The 21,597-nt window shown below is 42.8% G+C and overlaps 1 protein-coding gene across 2 annotated transcripts; it reads right to left on the minus strand.

The window, feature by feature from the left end:
- Positions 1-13,646: 13,646 nt before the first annotated feature.
- LOC127312967 (FT-interacting protein 7) lies at positions 13,647-17,353 on the minus strand. 2 transcript variants are annotated; one of them, XM_051343516.1, is made up of 4 exons: positions 17,174-17,353; positions 16,936-17,076; positions 16,421-16,534; positions 13,647-16,325 (listed from the first exon to the last, which is right to left on the minus strand). In XM_051343516.1, the coding sequence occupies exon 4, from the start codon at positions 16,234-16,236 to the stop codon at positions 13,912-13,914; it is 2,325 nt and encodes a 774-aa protein (XP_051199476.1). In that variant the 5' UTR covers positions 16,237-16,325; positions 16,421-16,534; positions 16,936-17,076; positions 17,174-17,353; the 3' UTR covers positions 13,647-13,911. The 2 variants fall into 2 exon arrangements, with proteins under 2 accessions (XP_051199476.1, XP_051199475.1); XM_051343515.1 differs by having other exon boundaries at positions 16,936-17,353.
- Between the last annotated feature and the right edge of the window lie 4,244 nt (positions 17,354-21,597).

Genomic DNA, 21,597 nt, shown 5'->3' on the forward strand with positions numbered 1-21,597 from the left:
ATGGAAAAGGGCCTTCTTTCTAGAAAAATAATATATGTTAAATTGATTAATATAAATAGCAGGTTGTCTCTGCAAAGAGAAGGTGGTTCACCGACGGAGCTGACGGTGCCACCGAAATACCGGGAAGTGTTGATGAATGGTTTTATGTTTCAAGAGGCACTAAAGGCCCTTTTCTACCAACAGGAAGACAGATTGGATCACCCTTCCTATAGGTGTGTAGGTGTCCATGGATGGCTTGAAACTTTCTAGGCAGTCACTGTTGAACATGAGAAAGAGATTGAATAATTGTTTCAACATGAACCTTGGTTAAAATATGTGGTTCAACTAGGGAAAAGATGGATTGAAAAGTGGATATTTTTCCTTTCTTATCTTGTGATACGGAAGAGTGTTTCTTTAATCACATCTTTAGAACGAATTGCTCACCATGCTTGATTGCGCTTGAAACCCCCATCTGATACTTTATTCTTAATTCGGTGACTTTGTTCTATCTACTAGAACATTCAATAGATTCTTTGATTGAGATCTTCCTTGCTAGGCTTACTCGCATAAATAACCCCCACGCCTTAGGTGTTCCCAGGGGTAAGCGAGTCAATAGAATCAGTTGCACAACCTTCCAATCCATATCATAATTGTCATAATCGATCATATCAGTAGGTGGCATACTTGCGTTCTTCTACTAAGGAGAGGGGCTTGGACCAAGACATCCCCAAACACTAGACCGAATCTTTTTTTTGACAATCAATACCACATATATTCATAATAACAAATAGTACATGGTATAGATACACGAGTTGTCTACAACGATTACAAAATAAAGTTTAAAAGATACTAGCAAATCTTCGAGGTCTTCAAACTCTTTCTTCTTCCAAGATATAATCTTGTACTTTCCTGAAGGCAGCCAAAGATAGATAACAAACCATAGACCTGTAAATACCAACGAAGGTTCTCCCATAATTTTAATTTAAGCCGCAATGCCAAGGTTGTGTGCACGCGCGCAACCATTAAAGTAGTCAATCAACATCGGCAAGAGTACCAACACCAGTATGTCAGGGAATAAAAACCGATCAGCCTTGTCGACGTTGATGGCAAGCCGAGAGTACGAATCACCATTGTCGAGGACGTAGCAACCGGGACAAAAACTGCGAGGATAATTCTCCTTGCGGCAACCACGAGAAAATTGAAAGTGCATGGAGCCCCCATGTGTGGTTTTGGTAATTAATGACAATCCCTATGGACTAATGTTTGCATTGAGTTATATTTGTAGGAGTTGTCCATAGGCAATTCTTGAACCATTTGTTGGCTTCAAGGTTGCAATAAGAAGAAATTGATGAAGGATATCAAGTGTCAAGTATGTCTTGAAGATGAAGATGAAGTGAGCCCTCAAGTTACTTCAAGACATCAATATGATGAAGAATGGAGAAATGAAGTGCAAGTTCAAGATGAGCCATCTCGAAGAGATCCTTTGCTTGAGTCTTGCCATCCATATGGTGATCATGGATATGTGAAGATGCGCCGAAGAAGAAGCTCTCCCATGGTGGATTATGGGGGAGCAATCCACATGGTGGTCATGGTTATGTGAAGATGCGCCGAAGAAGAAGCTCTCCCATGGTAGATTATGGGGGAGAATCCACAAGACTTCGTTAAGCAAGCACAAGCAAGAAAGGCGTTCCATCTTGTTGAGGTCAAGATCGTCGTCATCGAGCTCAAGTGGAATGCGCAAGTATAAGGTTTGCTCTTGATAGGGTTTCTTTCTCACCGGTCTCATAGTGTAGGTGGAGACCGGTTTATAGTTTAGTTGCCGTACTATCAAGAGGGCTCTCGAGTGAGTAACTCGATCGTATCGTTCGGAGAGAGCTCAAACCTTTGCATCCTTGCATCATCTTTCTTGGTTGTTATTTGGACCTTATCCATGTGATGTTTTAGAGCTTGTGCTTATTCTCATGACAAGCTCTAGTTCATCGAAAACGGATTTCGCATAAATCACTTGTTGCGTTTTCGAGTATGATTCATCATCTTTCTTGGTTGTTATTTGGATCTTATCCATGTGATGATTTAGAGCTTGTGCTCATTCTCATGACAAGCTCTAGTTCATCAAGAATGGTTTTTGCACGGGCAACTTGTTGCATTTTCGAGATTGGAGGTTTTACCGGTATGTCTTTTTTAGATATGTCAAACCTTTCATCATTTGTTTCTATCCTCCCATGTTGGACTATGATGGTTTCCTGCATGATCTTGTAGAGCTTGTTCCTAGCTTCAAAACAAGCCCAAGATCATCAAAATCGGAGTCTGAATGCTAAAGTTATGTCCGTTTTAGTTTTGGTGTTTATGCAGTTTGCCAGGCCGGATTTTTCGGAAATAACCCCCCCCCCCCCCCCCCCCCGAAATCGGCTAAGGACCTGAAGAAAAGCAGCTTAGGACAGGAGCCGGATTTTTGGCCGGATTTTGACCAGGTTTTGTCCCTGAGGCCGGATAATCCGCCCCCCGGATAATCCGGCCTTTACTTAGGCCGGATTATCCGGCCCTGGTTTTGCCCAACGGCTCGATTTTCTTGGGGGGTATAAATACCCCCTTCTTCCTCCTTGGGCTGGTGCTTCTCTCACTCTCTCTCTCCTCCATTGTTGAACTAGAGAAGCTTGCTCTATCTCTCAATCCCTCCATGATTCTTGCCCCCATTTGAGGGAAAAGAGAGAGGAGATCTAGATCTACATTTCTACCAATCAAATCCATCTCTTTGTGAGTGGAACTCTCTAGATCTTGATCTTGGTGTTCTTTGTGAATTCCTTTGTTCTTCCTCTCTTATTCCCCCAATAGATTTTGTAGCTTTGTTGGAATTTGAGAGAGAAGGACTTGAGCATCTTTGTGGTGTTCTTGCCATTGCATTTGGTGCATCGGTTTGAGTTCTCCACGGTGATTCGTGGTGGTGAAAGCAAGAAGGTTGTTACTCTTGGGTTCTTGGAACCCTGGACGGATTCTAGGCCTTTGTGGCGGTTTGTTGGGAGCCTCCAATTAAGTTGTGGATGTGTGCCCCAATCTTTGTGTAAGGCCCGGTTTCCGCCTCGAAGGAAATCCCTTAGTGGAACCGTGACCTAGGCCTTTGTGGCGAGGGTCACCGAAGATTTAGGTGAGGCGCCTTCGTGGCGTTCGGTGTGTGGTGTGAGTACCGCATCTTGGGGTGAGGCCTTTGTGGCGTTGGTGTGCATCGAGCAACCACACCTCAAGGTGAGCCTCTTGTGGCGTTCGGGAGCACTAAGCCACCGCACCTCTCCAACGGAGATTAGCACTCGCAAGAGTGTGAACTTCGGGATAAATCATCGTCTCCCGCGTGCCTCGGTTATCTCTATACCCGAGCTCTTTACTTATGCACTTTACCTTGTGATAGCCATCGTGCTTGAAGTTATATATATCTTGCTATCACATACTTGCTTGTATTGCTTAGCATAAGTTGTTGGTGCACATAGGTGAACCATAGTATATAGGCTTTGGGCTTGACAAAGTAAACGCTAGTTTTATTCCGCATTTGTTAAGCCCATCTCGTAAAAGTTTTAAACCGCCTATTCACCCCCCCTCTAGGCGACATCCGTATCCTTTCAATTGGTATCAGAGCAAGGTCTCTCATTCTTAGGCTTCACCGCCTTGAGAGTAAACATGTCGGTTAGGGGATTAGCGCACAATAACTTGTTTATATTTGATGGCACAAATTATGATATATGGAAAATGTATGTGCTTAAAATCTTACGGGGAATGTCCCCGGACATGGAGCGATATCTTGGCATGGGTTTTTCTTCTCCTAAGGATCCTCAAAATTTATCTCTTGAGGAGGAGAAAAACTCTTGCCTCGATGCTCTTGCTTCTCATGTGTTTTCCATTGTTGTGAGCAATGTAGTTACTTCATCAATCATGCCTTTTGGGAGCTCTCATGAATTATGGACAAAGCTTCAAGATAAATATGATGTGTCCAATATTATTGAGGATGATTCTATTGCTTCCACTTCCGGCCGTGATGAGTTCTCATCTTCATCCACTTCACCAAAGTGTGTCAAGACACAAGGTAATGATATGGTGAGTGGTGATGAAAATTGCAATGTTGATGTTGAGCTTACTATTGATGATTCTTCATCTCTATCTCATTGCAATGCTTCATCTACGGACTCAAACACATCTAGCACTAGAAATGATTTGCATGCTTGTGTTGATAGTCCTTGCATATCATGTGTAAGTTGCTTGAATAAATCTAATGATGATATGCTTGCTTTATCTTGTGACCATGATAAAAATGCTTCTATTTCCTCTAGTTGTTGTGTGTCTAACAATGTAGAGGAAACCAAATATTCTATTGGTCAAGACAAGATCTTGAAAGGAGCCTCAAGTAACTCCTCATCTTTATCTCACGGTCCTCATGTATGCCTTATGGCCAAGGGTTCCACGGTACCTCCTACCATGGAACCTAATATGTCTCGTGGTGATAAGGATGAGGATGAATATGAAGAAGAGGATTGGGTTGTCTCTCTACACGACAAGGGTAAGAGTGTATTCAAGGTTCTTTGCAAAGATAAAATTGCTAGCACTCACTTCTTTGAAATCTTGACTACCGCTATTGAGAGCCAAAAACTTATTTGGATGCATGAGAACACCATTGATAAAATGGGTGCTCTTGAACGTGAGTACGCCAATGATGTGGCATCTCTAAAGGATGAACTTGAAGAAGAACAAACCACCAAGGAAGCTCTTGAGGAAACCTTTGCTCTAGAATTGTCTAGAGAAAAGGAAAACCATGATAAAGCTCTTGAGGTGGCAAATGAACTAAAGCTAAAAAATGATAAGCTTGTGTTTGTTAATGCTAAACTCCTTGAGGACTTTGAGCAACTCAAAAAGGGCTCAAGGGTTATTGAGAGTGCGCTCACCAAACTCACCGAGTCGCATGAGCAACTTAAAGCTTCTTATCTAAAAGAGCATGACAACTTGCCTTCTCCCATTTCTATTAATAATGATGCTTGTGCTACTAACTCTACTTCTTGTGAAGCATCTATCTTGAAGGAGAATGTTGAGCTAAGGGCTCAACTTAATTTGCTAACTAGCAATTATGGGAAATTGGAAGAAAATCATGGAAAACTTTCTAGCTCCTATGAGGATCTTCTAGCCTCTCATGATAGGCTAAAGTTAGCTCATGAGGCTATAATATCTAAGGCAACACCTTGTGAGCCTCATGTGGGTACTAGCACTATTACTCAAAATGTTATATTGCCATGTGCTAGTCCTAGTAATTCATCCACTCATAATATTGCTAAATCTTGTGATGAATTATCTTCCTTGCCTTGTTGCTCTAACAATGAAGGTACTACTTCCTCTAGTACTTGTGTTGTTACTAACCATGTAGAGGAAATCAAAGAGCTCAAGGCCCAAGTCTCTTCTTTGAAGAACGACTTGGTAAAGGGTCATGAAGGGAAATGCAAACTTGACAAGATGTTAAGTGTGCAACAATCCCCCAATGACAAGAGTGGACTTGGATTCAACTCCAACAACAAGAACAAGTCCAAGAACAACAAAATTAAGAAGGGCCAATTACAAGTCAAAGACTCGGCCAAGATTGTTTGCTTCAAGTGCAAAATTGAAGGGCATCATGTTAGATCTTGCCCTTTGAAGAAGAAGCAAAAAGGGAAGCGGCCTCAAGCTCAAACTCATATTCAACCTCAAGTTGAAGAAATGCCACTTCCCAAGAAGAATCAAGCCAATGCTCACATTGTGGAGAAATCTAGTGAGAAGAAGGAGAAGAAAAGAACTTGCTACATATGCCGTGAGAAGGGCCACATCTCCTCTTCTTGCACTATTGGTACCTCATCCAACTCTATCTCCATTGATGATGTTTATTCTCTTCGTAAGGATGAGGGTGGCAATGTGTTTGCCAAATATGTTGGTGCTCAAAGTGGTGTCAAGAAAAGAACCATTTGGGTTGCCAAGCCTATTGTGACTAACCTCTTAGGACCCAACTTAGTTGGGGACCAACAATCCAAAACTTGATCAATAGGTGCTTGTTGGAGGGCATTGGAGACTTGGCTACATCATGAAGAATTAAGGGATCTTCATCATTTATATTATATCAAGCCAAGTCTTTTGATTATCTTGCTACTATCATATATCCAATGTTCCTCCTTGCGGTAACATGTTCTCAACTCATTTATATTGAAAGTTACTCGCCCCTTTGCATGTGTTAGTTTTGTTCCTAACATGTGTTTGTATATGTTGTGCTTCCTAATAGTTTTGCTTGGGAAATCAAGTCTATGCATGTTGGGTTGCACACCATGTATTTGTGTTTGTGTTGGAGCCTCTTTGCATCTTGTTGTATCTTATATGGCTCTTATGAGCGATTAATGGACAATCCCATTTTGGGGGAGTGATATTCCTTTGGGAATTTCATGATCCTAAACAATGTGTGTACATGAGGAATATCACTTAGAATTGATATTGCGAGATTATCTAGTCACTATGTGGTATGTCATCTTCATGAGAAATTCAAATTCTAATGTCCATTAATATCTCTAGTTGGATCTTATTTGCCTCTTGTAAAAATAAATTCCTTATCACATTATGGGGGAGTAATAAGCTTTGTGCATATTACAAGCCTAGAAAATGTGAACATTTGAGGTGGTGTCACATAGAATTGATACCGTAAATTATCTCTCCCCTATGTGGCATGTTTGCTCAAACAAGCTCCAATTTGCTTAAATAGCTTCATTGCTAATATCTTTGTGGATCTTATTTGTGAAAGTTTTTCTTGGCATGGTTTTTCACAACGTGTCCCTCAATACATTTTTGGAAAACCATGTGCTTCAAGTCATACTATTAATTGCTTTGCATGTTGGTATGAATACTATTAATTGCCTTGCATGTTGGTATGAATAAATGAAGCTATCAAGAAACTTTCTTTGCATGATGGTTAACTCTTATCTTTTACCATATGCTTTGTTCGTTGTAAATATGATCTTATGAATACTTACAAACTACCACCGGGAAATATTTCCTAATACCTCTTGTCCTAGGACAATTGGTAATCAATTATGAGGTAGATATTTATTGATCTTATCTACAATGGCTCTTGTATTTATATTGCCTTATTTATTGCCATGAATTTGTTGTGCTTTGACTCCCATGTGTCTTCCTTGCATCCTATGGATCTAAGTTGTCTATTCAAACTTTCTTAGCATTGTTAGAAGAAATAGGTAGCGTGATGATCCTAGTTTTGTGCATTTTGTATTCATATAAAAAATCCTAGATAATGCACCAATCTTGGGGGAGCTCTTCTATATTTATTAGAATGCTTAACATCTCTTGATCTTTATCAAAAATTTGGTTTTGGGAGACATAAAATTTTCTTTTTGGTACTTTGTGCCATCATAAAAAGTTTCGAGGGTTTGGTTTATTTGTTGGAACCTTGCTCTCTTGGGAGTTGGTTATCTCATTCCTTTGTGTTTAGGTTTAATTAGCTTCTTATAATGAGATAAGTCTTTGGATTCAATCTTGTGTTGATTTGATTCTTTGATATAATTTGGACAACCATTGTCTCTTGGTTTATTTGGTGATTTGTCCAAATTGTATCTTCCTTTGGTTCTTGAAAGTTTTGTGCATGCATATTTAATATATGTATATCTTATGGCATGTGTCACCTTCTTTGATCCAATATATAGGGTAAACTCCATCAAATCCTAATTTGGCTAAGATGTGCATGAAAGTCAATTTCATATCTATATGCACATAGAATTGTGGAGTTTGTCCTATATGTTGTAGTGTGTCTAACTACTTCGGACCCAATTAGTTTGGGGACCATTTTGTACTTACCTTTGTGTTAGGTACAATGGATATGCATTGAATGCTTGTCTCACTCTTGGAAAGAAGTGGTGAATCAATGGTAACTTGAGGCAAGCTAGGATGGTCAACGAACACATATCTACTACATCCACACCAATCCTATCTTGGTAACAAGTATCTTCTCATGCATACTTTTCTTGTATCCAACCTTATGGTTGCATCTTGGCATGAATCTCTTGATTTGCAAATGTTGTGCTTCTTGCAAAAGTCTTAATGAAACCTCTTTATTGTGAATGTGAGTAATTTGAGATGAGTGCATTTGTTGGGAAGTATTTTAAATCATGCTCATGATTCATCCATCCCAACTATGCCTATCTAGCAATTTTGTTGCATATCAATTCCTCAAGGCTCTCACATGTGCAATATAGATGAAAGTGCAAATTTAGTTACTTCTTTTGGTATCCCCGTTTGTGATACTTGTTGCCTTTCTCAAATGCATCCCAACTATCTTCTATCCCTTGTTGATATTTGTGATGTATTTTAGTTGTTTGTGGTTGAAGTTCATGAATGTACAATAAGATAAAATTGAGCCTTTGGCCATGCTATTAAGCAAAAATTCTTATTGGTATATTGCATGACTTCGTCTTGGATATCATACTATTTTTCTTGCGTATCTATTTTATGTGTGCATGTTTCTTTGTGGATAAATATCTTTGTGATATTTCCCACTTAGAGAAACTTATACACATAAGAGATGATACATCTCCTTTTGATATCTTATTTATTTATTGCGTGTTGATTGGTCATGCTAAGCAATATAATTCATTGAAGACTATGATGATGCTTTTTGCTCATCCTTGTAATAGTCTTATAATATGCTTTATCTTGCCTTTCACATATCCTCTTGGTTGAGCCTTTTTATTATGGTGCCTCTTACTTGTTGCTCAACTATTTGTTTGTTGCAAGTGTTTAGCTTACTTGTCTATCTATGATCTATTACAAATGTTTGTGTTTTAAATGAGGGAGTGAGGATTCCATGTTATGCATATTGTATTCAAATGCAACATTTTATTTTTATGCATGTATCTTGGGGAGCTTCCTCATTTGATTTGGAACACTATCTTGTGGTGATCATTAGAGTTTGATTCACTTGGTATCTTTTGTTTTTGAATGATATTATGGGAGTGATGATTCCATGTTTGTGCACTTTATACTCAAATGCAAATTGTCTAGTTTTGTGCACAAACCTTGGGGAGCTTCCTCATATTATTTAGAGCAATCTTCTTGATCTTATCATAATATCTATCTTTCTTTTGGTATCCTCCTTGTGGTTCATTTGGTTGCTTGCTTCATTTGTTGAAGCTTCTTGACTTTGTTATCTTTTTGCAATCTTTGATCCTATCTATAGTGTGATTCCTTCCGAATATTCGTCATTGGATATGTGCATTTGATTCCACTCAAATTATGAGAAATGCACACGCTATGGAGGAACTCTCACTATATTGGCCTTCTAAATTTTTCACCCATTTCGGCAATTGGTGCCAATGGGGGAGAAGTTTGGAGGGTTTAAGGGAATTTGGTTATGTCTTTGCTTTGTGCTTAAGCATGTGCCTTTATTGCATTGCATCTTGTTGCTTTGCATAGTTGAATATTTAGAGGAAACTCCACTAGGCTTTGAATGCCAATATATGCAATGAAAGTCAAGATCATTCACACATGCATATATTATGGGGGAGTTTGCTCTATATATTCAACTTATTTGTTACTTAAATTCCTTATATAAACCCTCTCAAAGAGATTGTCATCAATTACCAAAATGGGGGAGATTGAAAGTGCATGGAGCCCCCATGTGTGGTTTTGGTAATTAATGACAATCCCTATGGACTAATGTTTGCATTGAGTTATATTTGTAGGAGTTGTCCATAGGCAATTCTTGAACCATTTGTTGGCTTCAAGGTTGCAATAAGAAGAAATTGATGAAGGATATCAAGTGTCAAGTATGTCTTGAAGATGAAGATGAAGTGAGCCCTCAAGTTACTTCAAGACATCAATATGATGAAGAATGGAGAAATGAAGTGCAAGTTCAAGATGAGCCATCTCGAAGAGATCCTTTGCTTGAGTCTTGCCATCCATATGGTGATCATGGATATGTGAAGATGCGCCGAAGAAGAAGCTCTCCCATGGTGGATTATGGGGGAGCAATCCACATGGTGGTCATGGTTATGTGAAGATGCGCCGAAGAAGAAGCTCTCCCATGGTAGATTATGGGGGAGAATCCACAAGACTTCGTTAAGCAAGCACAAGCAAGAAAGGCGTTCCATCTTGTTGAGGTCAAGATCGTCGTCATCGAGCTCAAGTGGAATGCGCAAGTATAAGGTTTGCTCTTGATAGGGTTTCTTTCTCACTGGTCTCATAGTGTAGTTGGAGACCGGTTTATAGTTTAGTTGCCGTACTATCAAGAGGGCTCTCGAGTGAGTAACTCGATCGTATCGTTCGGAGAGAGCTCAAACCTTTACATCCTTGCATCATCTTTCTTGGTTGTTATTTGGACCTTATCCATGTGATGTTTTAGAGCTTGTGCTTATTCTCATGACAAGCTCTAGTTCATCGAAAACGGATTTCGCATAAATCACTTGTTGCGTTTTCGAGTATGATTCATCATCTTTCTTGGTTGTTATTTGGATCTTATCCATGTGATGATTTAGAGCTTGTGCTCATTCTCATGACAAGCTCTAGTTCATCAAGAATGGTTTTTGCACGGGCAACTTGTTGCATTTTCGAGATTGGAGGTTTTACTGGTATGTCTTTTTTAGATATATCAAACCTTTCATCATTTGTTTCTATCCTCCCATGTTGGACTATGATGGTTTCCTGCATGATCTTGTAGAGCTTGTTCCTAGCTTCAAAACAAGCCCAAGATCATCAAAATCGGAGTCCGAATGCTAAAGTTATGCCCGTTTTAGTTTTGGTGTTTATGCAGTTTGCCAGGCCGGATATTTCGGAAATATCCGCCCCCCCCCCCCCCTCCCCCCCCCCCCCTCGAAATCGGCTAAGGGCCTGAAGAAAAGCAGCTCAGGACAGGAGCCGGATTTTTGGCCGGATTTTGACCAGGTTTTGTCCCTGAGGCCAGATAATCCGGCCCTTACTTAGGCCGGATTATCCGGCCCTGGTTTTGCCCAACGGCTCGATTTTCTTGGGGGGTATAAATACCCCCTTCTTCCTCCTTGGGCTGGTGCTTCTCTCACTCTCTCTCTCCTCCATTGTTGAACTAGAGAAGCTTGCTCTATCTCTCAATCCCTCCATGATTCTTGCCCCCATTTGAGGGAAAAGAGAGAGGAGATCTAGATCTACATTTCTACCAATCAAATCCATCTCTTTGTGAGTGGAACTCTCTAGATCTTGATCTTGGTGTTCTTTGTGAATTCCTTTGTTCTTCCTCTCTTATTCCCCCAATAGCTTTTGTAGCTTTGTTGGAATTTGAGAGAGAAGGACTTGAGCATCTTTGTGGTGTTCTTGCCATTGCATTTGGTGCATCGGTTTGAGTTCTCCACGGTGATTCGTGGTGGTGAAAGTAAGAAGGTTGTTACTCTTGGGTTCTTGGAACCCTAGACGGATTCTAGGCCTTTGTGGCGGTTTGTTGGGAGCCTCCAATTAAGTTGTGGATGTGTGCCCCAATCTTTGTGTAAGGCCCGGTTTCCGCCTCGAAGGAAATCCCTTAGTGGAACCGTGACCTAGGCCTTTGTGGCGAGGGTCACCGGAGATTTAGGTGAGGCGCCTTCGTGGCGTTCGGTGTGTGGTGTGAGTACCGCATCTTGGGGTGAGGCCTTTGTGGCGTTGGTGTGCATCGAGCAACCACACCTCAAGGTGAGCCTCTTGTGGCGTTCGGGAGCACTAAGCCACCGCACCTCTCCAACGGAGATTAGCACTCGCAAGAGTATGAACTTCGGGATAAATCATCGTCTCCCGCGTGCCTCGGTTATCTCTATACCCGAGCTCTTTACTTATGCACTTTACCTTGTGATAGCCATCGTGCTTGAAGTTATATATATCTTGCTATCACATACTTGCTTGTATTGCTTAGCATAAGTTGTTGGTGCACATAGGTGAACCATAGTATATAGGCTTTGGGCTTGACAAAGTAAACGCTAGTTTTATTCCGCATTTTTAAGCCCATCTCGTAAAAGTTTTAAACCGCCTATTCACCCCCCCTCTAGGCGACATCCGTATCCTTTCAAAAAGATCCAAGATCGATCTGGCGAAGTAAGATATGAACACCCATACCTAGATAATTGTAATTTGTCAACACCACCATTGACGTCGGGAAGGAGATCTCGTCGTCGAACGAAAGGCCAAAGATCACTTATTGCAGACGATGCCATCTCCATTGTGGGAAAACCAACAAGAAAACGGCGACCAAAATCCTAACATAGACTACTGAAAATACTACTTTTATTGAAAACTCCACGCATAGATTGGGTTCCCCACTCCTTCCGATGGCGACGAAGCCGGCCGGAAGAGGGGGAACCGATCTATGGTGGAGGCTAAAGTGGATGCGGCTAGGGTTTTTTTCTCTGGAGGCGGCGGTAAGCGGAACAGGAGATGAGGCTCTGCGTTTTATAATTATGTTATCTTCATAAAACTAGACCGGATCTTGAAAACAGGACTGAACTGAATCCGACTTCTTGGCCTCATGGGGTGACGGCATGGCTCTCATAGAGAAGTTGTCAGGAAAAAAAAATTGTGGGCCCTAGCGACTTTGCCATGTGGTAGTTTTGTTGTAAATGTCATTCGCCGTACAATGTAAAATCCGACAGTTCGGAATGCTTTCCCTCCGAGAGACTAAAATTTTCACGTTAGCTCTTTATTATTTTCCTTCTTTTGAGCCTTAGACACGTAAGTTTTCGCTGTGGTTAGGGGTTCAATTATTGAATGTTGACTACCATTCCATCTTTTAATTCTCGCTTGTTGGTACTTCTGTTTCTCCTTGGATTTCTCGTGCTTCTTTTTTAGGTCTTTTTGCTTTTGTAGACTTGATTTTAGGTCTTGTTCCTTTTGGAGGAAGAAATTCTTGAGATAAATCTAGTGATGGCTGTGGAGAGTAATCACGCCTCCCATTTGGGGCAGCGCTGACAAAATTAGGGCACCCAAGTCTTCCCAACCTCCCATGTACTCCCAGGTATCACTAGATCTATTTCTCCAGAAAGTATAAAAGCTAGCGAGGGCAAATTCATTAAGTAGATATTTCCTGCTCTATCCCATTGGACACCTCCTGGAAATCCTCTTACGGCGGACGGGCAGAGTGCTTCCTTCTTCTTGATGGGGTGATGAAGATGGAATGAAAATAAGCTGGGACTGGGAGGGGAGAACTGCCAGGTATTTTTCTTTATTTTCCTGAGCTTCTCAAGTTTCCGTGTGTGACATAATTTACTGTGTGCAATTCAGAAATTCTCTTCAGTTGAGAACTGCATATACGAAGAGCACAACAGAAGCTGGTAAGAGTTTGTTAAAAAAGAAACAATTCTCTTCAGGCACCACGCACGCATAAGCCACACATCATGCCCCAGTACTCCAGTTGTACCAGGAAAGGATCAAGGCGTTGCTCAGGGACGGGTAACCTGCAAGATTGAGTTTTTTTGTTACAGAGTTACAGTATCCCAAATCAGGTTAAATGACAGCAAATTGTTCATGGATTTTCAGTTCAGGATTTCGATCGCTCAGCAGCTAATCATTCCGGTGTCCCAAGGAAATGTTGCGACAGTTCATCAAGTGAGGAAAAACATTCGGGCAGTGATAACTCTTGCAATTTGAGCAGTGCTGTAGCAGATAACAGGAAATGCAGGTTCACAAGTGCTAAAAGACAATGCATACATGCATAATAACTAGTCACACATCATAAGTTTCAGCCATTAACAGGAAGGTTTAAAATGGTCCGAGGCCATACAGCCATGCAACTGAATAACTACGAAAAACGACATAGGTAGCAGTTCATCTTTTTGAGGGGCAGATGAGCTTCGAGCTCATCGTCATCCGAGCTGCAACTAGTACATGCCCAGCATAGATGCACCGAAATGAAGAAGGCATCAGACCGCAGAGCAAAGATACGGCTGCACCTTACAGCATACTATCAGTCCTCGCTGGCAGTCTCCTGAAGAAGTTCAGAGGGACAGACGGCATCCTGTGGCGGAACCTTGGGTGTCTCAGGGTGTACAGGCCTGCAAGGAACACCACGACACGGAACGGTGTGACGTACAGGACGATTGCAGCAATGAAGCAGAAGGTCACGAACAGTGCTGTGGCTCTCGGGTCTCTCCAGCTCAGCAGAGACTGCAGCCTTTCTCCCTGTGTTGCGAGATCACCAACAACAGTCTGGATCCTCCCAGCGACGCTCCTGAGGCGGTCATACCGCATCCTTACTATGTCAGGCGCACGACATGTAGGGAAGGTATCAAACTCTTCATCAAGCTCATCAGGATGGGCGGTCTCCGCATGTGAGAGGCGAGTGTCCATGTGCGGAGGCTGCCTCGGACGCCACCGGTAATACCACACTCCAATCAGGAACAGGTAGAGAAAGATTGTAGGCAGTATCAGCTCAGGATATAAGACCAAGATCACAAAGAGGATGTGGATCAGTATAGTCGTCAGTGGATTCCTCCAGTGGCAGATTTGATCGAACCATCTAGCCACCGCAATCAGAGGGCTCAACACACCCATGATACGGAAGAAGTTTGCCTTGCTCTTTCTCATGCTCCACATGTGAGAATCCACATCCAGCATGTACTCCACAATTTCTTTCCGCAGAGGCGGTTCTGCACGGCTCAGCCTTGTTGAGACAATGTTGGTGGCTTGGCGCCTTAGGTTGTCGACCTGAATCACGGACAATGGGTGTATGTAGTGCATCTTGGGCAGCAATGGCTGTGAATACAGATGCATCATGTTGATCAGTGATGAGCATGTGAACCGGACAGCAAGCTGTACCTCACCCATTTTCTTAACGCCACCAGGTGTCAAGACAATGAGAGGATATGAGTGAGTATACACTCGATCAGTTTCCAGCGTTGAGAGGCGGATGCGGACCTTCCCGATTCTGGTATCCCGTGCACCATTAGCCTTTTCCCCACCATTCAAGTGGCAATTGTCAAAAACTCCAATAGTGATGACGGTGCATGGATCGTGCACCTCCCAAGTGTATTGTTCATTCCACTTGGGAGTGAAACTATCAATGATAGTCCTTGTGCGTACCCATTTCTGCCCATACTTGGCAACACAGTAAGGGTCAGTTGTGCCACGCCCATCCTTCGTCTTCATAGGTAACAGACCCTGTGCTGTCAAGATACCCAGCTCAAGGACCCCAATGTTCTGCTTCCACAGCTGTTTTGCAGTTGGCCTTAGATCACTGCTGTAATGTGTCGATTCATCCAAGACATGATATCCACCTTCAAGACAAACTCTTAAATGGATCCTGCTTGAGAACTTGGTCTCCTTCTTCTGCTCGCCATCCACAATAATATGTTTCTCAAGATTATACCATTGGCTATTCAGCATTTTGTAATCCATCCTCCGAGGTACATGCTGCAGCGAAATGACAGTTCTCCCAATTACATCATCCTTCCCTGGGGCAATCCTGTCTTCTACACTCAAAATCAGGTGCTCCTCGAATGGCTCAGCTGCAACAAACATCAAGTCCTCATTCCACATTGGGTTCAGAGTCCTGCTTGGTGACACCCGAGTTCTAAGAGCTTGGTTTCCTAGCATTGCTTTGACATAAACCTCAGGGAACCTGGTCTTGTCATTTGGTATAAGATCTTGCGCTTCAATCACATTGACACGCAGATACCAAAGCTTTGGAGTAAGATAAACTTTTGATCTGATGCTTGCTAGGCCATCACCAGGGATTGACGCTGCATCAGAGTGCCATGCTTCAGGAAATGCCTCATCTGCTTGAGTACCCATCCAAACAGCCAACATCAACTCTCCCTTCACCTTGTGCCCATTCCGTTCTTCCAAGCGATACCACTGTGGAGCCAACGGGCTGTCAGGCGGCACTCGCTTTGGGACCTCATTCAGGTCAAACAGAACCCGTCCAATGTAGTCATCCTTAACGAAGTCTTTATCCTTGACAATGATCTCCACTACAGATGCCTGGATGCGCTCCTTTGAGAAGGCAAACACCTGGTTCCACTCAGGATTGGACTTCTTCTCAAAGTGCCGAGTTGTGCCCTTATAATTCCCAAGCTTCACCTCAACATATGGGTCACAGCTTCCAGTGATGTCCTTGCTTGGAAGTTCCTTCGCTTTCACCACTCGAACATAAAGGTACTGCATCTGCTCAACCAGGTCATATGTGGTGGTGTGCTTGTCACCCATAGCTGTCCCACCAAGGTGAGGAGTCGTCTCCTTCAAGGAGTACTCCTCCGGACGGAACGGCCTCTGCATCATCTTGAATGACAGTCTTCAACCAAGCAACTACTAGTCAGGTTTGGGAAAGGAAACGGGTAGAGCCAACAGCAATTGATACACCAGAATAGCTGCAAAATAAATAAAAAATAGGCACATGCTTTAAATAGGAGTTGCAAGGAACAAAACCACTGGCTGGTGTAAACAAAGAAGAGGGGGTTGGTACCTTTGCAATCAACAATTCAGGTAAGATTGCTTTCGACTGAACATTCTACTGAACATTCCTTCATCTCGCCCATTGGGGATGAGCATCTACATCACCATTCTTGGAAAATAGTATCTGCAACAAGTATACCAACTGAATTGAGGATATTATCATAAATCCGTGAAACATGACATGCAGCAAAACAGTAGTTATCTGCTAGCCCTATTCTACAAGCTGCGGCAGCTCCACTCCAGAAAACGCTGCGAACTGCATGTCAGTTCTTGGCATGAAGAACAGCTTGCCTGGCTTTGATTTCGGAACATGAAGAATGCTTACCTACCAGTCCAAGGAGAACTAGAACAGTGCATTTAAAAAAAATCAATGAAGGAAAGGAAAATAGATCTACACCGCAGATACAAAATGGAACCAAAAGAACAAAAAAATAATGAAAATAGTATCAATCAGGTGCGGATCTAGATGGCGTGCCGGTTGTGCAGGGGCGCACCTGAAATCTGGATATAAAAACGACCTCGTACCTGAAAACGACCGGCCAAAGACTGCGGCCGGGGAGGAAGAACGGCGGTAGGGGCGACGCGTGCGGGGCGGCGGCGACGGCGGTAATGTACAGCGGCGGCGGCAGATGTAGAGCACGGCGAGGCAAGAGGGAGCAGATCAAACTGGAAGGCGCAAAGGCAAGACTCAGATATTCTTTCCCAGCAATGTAGAAAGGGGGCTAATAATTTCAGCGGTTCGTGGGGAGGGCCGGAGGAGGACCTGGAGGCTTCGGCGGCGGTGGTGGTGGTGGTGGAAGACAGCAAATTTCTGCGGCAGGGTTTTTCTTGCTAGCTAAAAATCAAAGGAGGAGCAGGGTGGAGAGACAGAGGTCAGAGAGAGTGGCGTGGAGTGGAGTGGAGCGGAGGCGGCCGAGACGCAAAAGCCTCGCTATGCTTGCTGCTTTTGCAATGGGAACCTTGGTCTGTTTGGAATATGTGAATATGGGCTGGTGTTGAGTGTCGTGCCACCTCTATCTACATTGTCTTCTTCTGAGCCTCGGTGAGCAGCAGCCAGCCGAGATCCAAGTAATCTAAATGCTTATCTGTGCAAGCAAAAAAGAGTAAATGTTTATTAGAAATAACCTGGTTCAAAATTTGACAAAACCAATGGTGGATACTGAACTGTTTTTTTCTCAAAATATTATGCCAGTTTCGTGTTAAATTCAAACTAAGTTCCACCATTGGTTGGAAAATGATAAGCACTAAGTTTTGGAATCCTTGTTTTAAATCTTTCTAAGAACATGAAAAAAGCATGCCAAGATGACATGGTAGTTTACAGATTCCAAATTGGTACGATGGTCACGCATATAAAGCTAGTATATAAAAGTAGTACATGTTATGGCAAGGTCCTTTTTAACTTCTATGATTCCACAAACACATTAATTGGGAAAATACTGTATTATGCAGTGCCACGAAAAATGTGTGATTGTGCCGTATGACGAAAATAATATCTCAAAAGTCTTTAAGTTAGTAGAAAATTTCTATGAATATAGTGCAAAGAAGCTCTTAAACAACATATAGCAAGTAAAACAATCCATTTGTAAATTATTCTGAATACGTTTTGTTTGAAAATTATTTGAATCAAATAAGCAAAGAAGTCGAGTCAAATGTTAGCGCGTGTAAGTAATAACAAATACCATGGCAACCATTCATAACCGGCGAGAGAACCGGTCTTTTATGATCAACTACACACAATGTAAGCAAAACCATGACGAAGCAAAAGGACCTAGCTTCTCTTATCATCATCATCATCTTTTGGGAGCTTTGGAACGAGCGCAATGCTCTTGTCTTCAGCAACAAGCACACTAGATCTATCATCGGTTATACTTGCAAAGATTGAGTAAGAGGTGAAACTTTGGGTTATCGTTATAGCAAGAAGTATGAGTGGATTAATACTGGGAGAGTAGAGCCTTGTTGTTGTTGTAATAATACCGTAATAATGCGAGAACTAAGTGCTCACTGACTGGCAAGGCCAGAGTTTGAATTCTCACCTAGCGGTATTCGCTGGGAGGTGCGGAATTTAAAACGGATTATCAATCCTTGCGTCTATCCAGAGAGAGAATCTCATCTTACCTAACAACTTATAGCTAAGGGAGGAATCATTTCTCCGTTGGTCACCATTTTCAATGTTGTAATAATGCACTTTTAATTTGTTGCTAACAATTTATATTAATTAATAGAATGGGCAATGCTTTAGCCCATCTGTTAAAGAAAGTACTCTCTCCAACCTATATTATTTATTTACTTATTTCAAAAACGAATGAACGGATACAAAAATGTATCTAGACATGTGAATCAGCCACGAGTTATATGCCAGGAGAGTAGAGCCTTGTTTTTATAATAATATTGTCATGCGAGAATTGAGTGCTAACTGAGGGACAGGGCTAGCGAATGTGTAGCCAGCCCATTCGAGTTTCGAATCCTCACTTAACGTCAATTTCGCTGGGATGGGTGAACTTTAAACCGAATTATCATCCTAACGTTCATTCATAGAGAGTCTTACCTATCTAACAACGTATAGCCAAGTGAGGGATAGTTTTCCCGTTGATCAACGTTTTAATACTGTAATAATGCACTATTAATTTGTTGCTAAAATCCATCTTATAATTAATAGAAAGGGCAATGCTTTGCCCCATATTTTAAAAAAAGTACTACCTCAAGCCTATTATTATTTATTTCTAAAACGAATGAAGAGAGACCTAAACGTATCTGGACATGTGAATCAGCCACGAGTTATATGGATCAGAGGGTACAGCAGTTTCTACACACAGAAAAAAAAGCGTCTCAGAACAAATATGAGGACTTGTAGGGGGCGTCTCGAAAATGTGCTGTGTCCTTTTTCCTTTTTTCTTCCAGCGACATCGAGCACTTTGACGGTGTCCCACCCCCACACAGCCACAGGCACCGTGGGCCCTGGTTGCCCTTTGCGTATATTCATCTATCGTGGGTATGGACTGATTGGCGTGCGGGTCTCTCTTTTACACTTTTCTCGATCTGCGTGCGTGCAGGCAAGCGACCGACCGAGGTCCATCGTGCGCGGAAGGTGACCGAGCTGGACTCCGGTCGGGTAGGCGCGCCGCACGTTGGGTGGACAGAGCGCATGGACTGCCGTTCGTTAAGCGTTTTCTGCTTGGATAGCGGCGAGCCGTGTGAAAGGAGTAGGTGCGGACTTGGTCTACCGGTGTTTGGTCGTTGGGACGTGTTACTGTGCGGCCCAGGACGAGCGATAGTATTTAATTATTTCTTGCAGTAGTAGTAAGAACAGTACAAATTTCTTTCTATGGGCCAGCCATTGATGCAAATAATATATCGGCCGAGCATGAATAAACTCCACTATTCCAAGAAAATGCATTTAGTCATGTTTGTCAAGAAATTTAAAATTAGCCGAAATACGTTTTTTTCATGCAGCGCGAGCTGCGGCCAATAACAGGTAAGTTATCAAATAACTGAATATCAGTAACACAAATCAAAATTATTGCCGTTTCAAGACCACACAATACAACAATAATCTAAGCTGCAACAAATATTCAAACTAAATAATTAGACAAACTAGACCTGGAAGCAAGCCCACAGCTTCTTAAGAAGTAGCCATCGAGGTCACACTATAGCAGATAGTGGAGGAAGTTTGATCCGCAACTCGCTCCCGTTCAGCGCTGCCATCTTGGGGTAGCAGTGGCGAATCTAGCCCATTTTGCTAGGGTTGGCCAGGCCTATTTGGGTTGGGCTTTTTATTTTTCTTCCCATTTTCTATAGAATAAATATGGGTTGGGCCAAATCTTAGGGTGGGACCCGCCCCACCCTTCCTCCCTGCTGGCTCCGCCACTGTGGGGTAGTTAACTTGAAGAGCCAGGCAGGTGTAGCCACGAGTGAAGAAAATGTACAGCTGTCACTGCGAGAGGCCAGCCTCATTGTCCCGCATGATCTAAACATCTGCATGACAACCCAACCCTCCACGGTTCTAGACAAAGCGCACACCCTCTATCTCTAGCAAGTAGCAACCATGCCAAAGGACTGAAAAGGCAGCCCAGAGATGATATCTTCTTCCTAACACCTCCCATTCTCACGGAAACATGGACAATAAAACTTGAGTGCATCCCAGAACAATATAGTGGTTGTACAAAACATTAGTCACTCACCTTCTCCGCACTAGGACATTTATACACGATGGATAGAAGTGAGGGAAAGAGTAGGTACTATGGATATCGCTATGCCAGCTAAGTAGGTACGATGTATCAATGAACACATAATTAGACTACTCATAGTGGGAGTAACTTCACTAGTAACTAAGTATCCAACTCAGCAAATTTGCTTATGTGGCAGTGAGTTAATGAGGAGAGAGGAGGATGGAGTAACATAGCTAGTTACTGTAACATCACACTTCTCAAGATACAATGAGTCTATAAGCTAATTAATGAAGACATATATGATATTACTTTGATGTTACTAACCACTATGAAGGTAGTAACATAGAGTAGTAACATGTGCATGTTACTACTCTATGTTACTTCCCACTACGACTAGTCTTAGCCCTTAACTCCATAGTGCAAGCAAATAAATGTCTAAGTTGGAAAAGGCAACGAAACGGTTCCTAGTGTAGTATCAGGAGTGAATTACCAACACAACCATATGTAAGAGCATCTCCAACAGACGTTGTAAAAGGCGCGCGGCAAAAAAGAACCGTTAGTTTGGCGCGCGCGAGCGCCCGCGCGAACCTCCAGCGGACGCGCGAAAAACGCTTGCGCTAAAAAGTTTACCGCGCCAGCGGTTTTGCGCTATCCCGCGCGGGAAACTTGCCACGTCGACTGTTGCGCGCTCTATAAACGCGACTCGCGCATACGCCAACCGCCTGAAATTTCCGCGCGTCGCTCCGCCTCTGCCTCTCTCTCTCGCCCCACTGCTCTGCCTCCCACGCCGACACTCCACCTCCGGCTCCGGCAAGATTCCTTCGCGCCGCCGCTCCGCTTCCGGCTACCGTGGCGTTCGCGCGCGGCCAAGCGGCCGCTTCGACCCGGAGATCCGCTCCGGCGAGGAGCGGATCCGTCTCGGGACGTTCGACACCGCGCACGAGGCGGCGCAAGCCTACGACGCCGTCGCCTGGTGCCTCGACCACTCCCGCCGGCAGATGAATTTCCACGACGTCTGGAC

This window comes from Lolium perenne, chromosome 7 (assembly GCF_019359855.2).
Source record: "Lolium perenne isolate Kyuss_39 chromosome 7, Kyuss_2.0, whole genome shotgun sequence".
In the NCBI taxonomy this organism is placed as follows: domain Eukaryota; kingdom Viridiplantae; phylum Streptophyta; class Magnoliopsida; order Poales; family Poaceae; genus Lolium; species Lolium perenne.